Source organism: Littorina saxatilis, unplaced genomic scaffold, assembly GCF_037325665.1.
Source record: "Littorina saxatilis isolate snail1 unplaced genomic scaffold, US_GU_Lsax_2.0 scaffold_799, whole genome shotgun sequence".
In the NCBI taxonomy this organism is placed as follows: domain Eukaryota; kingdom Metazoa; phylum Mollusca; class Gastropoda; order Littorinimorpha; family Littorinidae; genus Littorina; species Littorina saxatilis.
This window is the reverse complement of record NW_027129600.1, coordinates 25,898-27,515: the sequence shown is the minus strand read 5'-3', so window position 1 is coordinate 27,515 and position 1,618 is coordinate 25,898. Positions and strand designations below refer to the sequence as shown.

At 39.8% G+C, this 1,618-nt stretch overlaps 1 protein-coding gene across 1 annotated transcript in view; it reads right to left on the bottom strand.

Moving 5' to 3' along the window:
• Window positions 1-1,618, bottom strand: part of LOC138957830 (sucrase-isomaltase, intestinal-like) — a gene marked incomplete at its 5' end in the record, with an annotated part of 17,179 nt that extends 15,561 nt beyond the window's left edge. Inside the window, 2 exon segments of the mRNA XM_070328880.1 lie at window positions 190-321; window positions 1,493-1,618. Coding sequence (XP_070184981.1) covers window positions 190-321; window positions 1,493-1,618 — 258 coding nt within the window.

Sequence of the window (1,618 nt, the reverse complement as noted above, 5' to 3'; positions counted from 1 at the left end):
CGCAGAAGAAGCAGATGAAAAAGAAAAAGAAGAAGAAGAAGCAGAAAAACACGAAGAACAAGAACAAGAAGAACAAAAACAAGACCAAGAACAAGAAAAACAACAAGAAGAACAACAGGAACAAGAAGAAGAACAACAAGAAGAAGTAGAAGAAGCTTAACCTCCTGTAGAGTGCCTGAAGAATCTTACCACGATGATGATGAAGTGCTGATGATGGTCATGCAGGTCTTGGATCAGGTCCGGCATACCTGCCCACTCGCTTCTGTCGTACGTGAATATGAACTGCTTGAACAGCGAGTCTATGTCGGCCCACTGCACATCCTGTGGACAACAAAACAAAGAAGAAGAAAAACAAATTTCTATAATCAATGAATAAATAAACAAGTCACTTTGTCCATAAACCAATAAAACAATAGGTCAGTCGGTTATTCAATCAATAGATGGATAGAAAGATTACCCAATGACAAGAAGGAGAGAAGGAAACATAATATCAGTTGTCAGTTGTCAGTCTGTCATGATCAGGGAAAGCGTTTCATTCGATAGAATGTGCTACATCCGTTGTAAAGTTTACGCGGGAAGGACTGTATGATTAATCAAGCTGAACTACAGCTAGTATCCTGAACAACAACCACAACAACAACAAACACAACAACCACCACAATCACAACAACAACAACAACAACAACAACAACAACTGGCAACAACAACAACAACAACAAAAACACATGTCGTCATCATCATCATCATCAACAACAACAACAACAACAACAACAACAACAACAACAACAACAACAACAACAACAACAACAACAACAAAAACAACAACAAAAACAACTGTCAACAACAACAACAACAACTGGCAACAACAACAACAACACATGTCGTCATCGTCATCATCAACAACAACAACAACAACAACAACAACTGTCAACAACAACTGTCAACAACAACTGTCAACAACAACTGTCAACAACAACTGTCAACAACAACTGTCAAAAACAACAACTGTCAACAACAACTGTTAACAACAACAACAACAACAACAACAACAACAACAACAACAACAACAACAACAACAACAACAACAACAACAACAACAACAACAACAACAACTTCAATGCTGATATCAATTGATTTCGCGAAGCCTTCTGGAAGTCAACTTCGGGCTCAATTAAAGACATACGATATCGATTGAAACAAATATCAACAGGACGTCTATTTTTGACCATCTCTTTCAAAGTAAAATCTCTTATGTCAAAAAATAAGTTCGAACATACATCATAACGCAAATAATGGCATCACGTTACAATTTTTTTCCACTTTTTCTGCGTGTCTTCCGAGGGAGGGACAACCTTAAGAATTTCGAGAACGATGTTTGTCTTGGTGACTTCAACATATCAGCGGTAAAAAAATAGTGGTGACGTCACCGCCAGGCTGTGCGTGTATCGGTATCGTATATCATTAAGAATTAAAGGCCCCAACCCCTGCTCACGTAAGGTATCTGTGCAGCACGAGTCCTGTTAATGACCATCCACATGTCGCTGATGTTGGTGTAGCCCCAGCGACTCAGCTGGTACCCCAGGGCCCAGTACGGAGGCAGCACCGGTTGACCCACCGC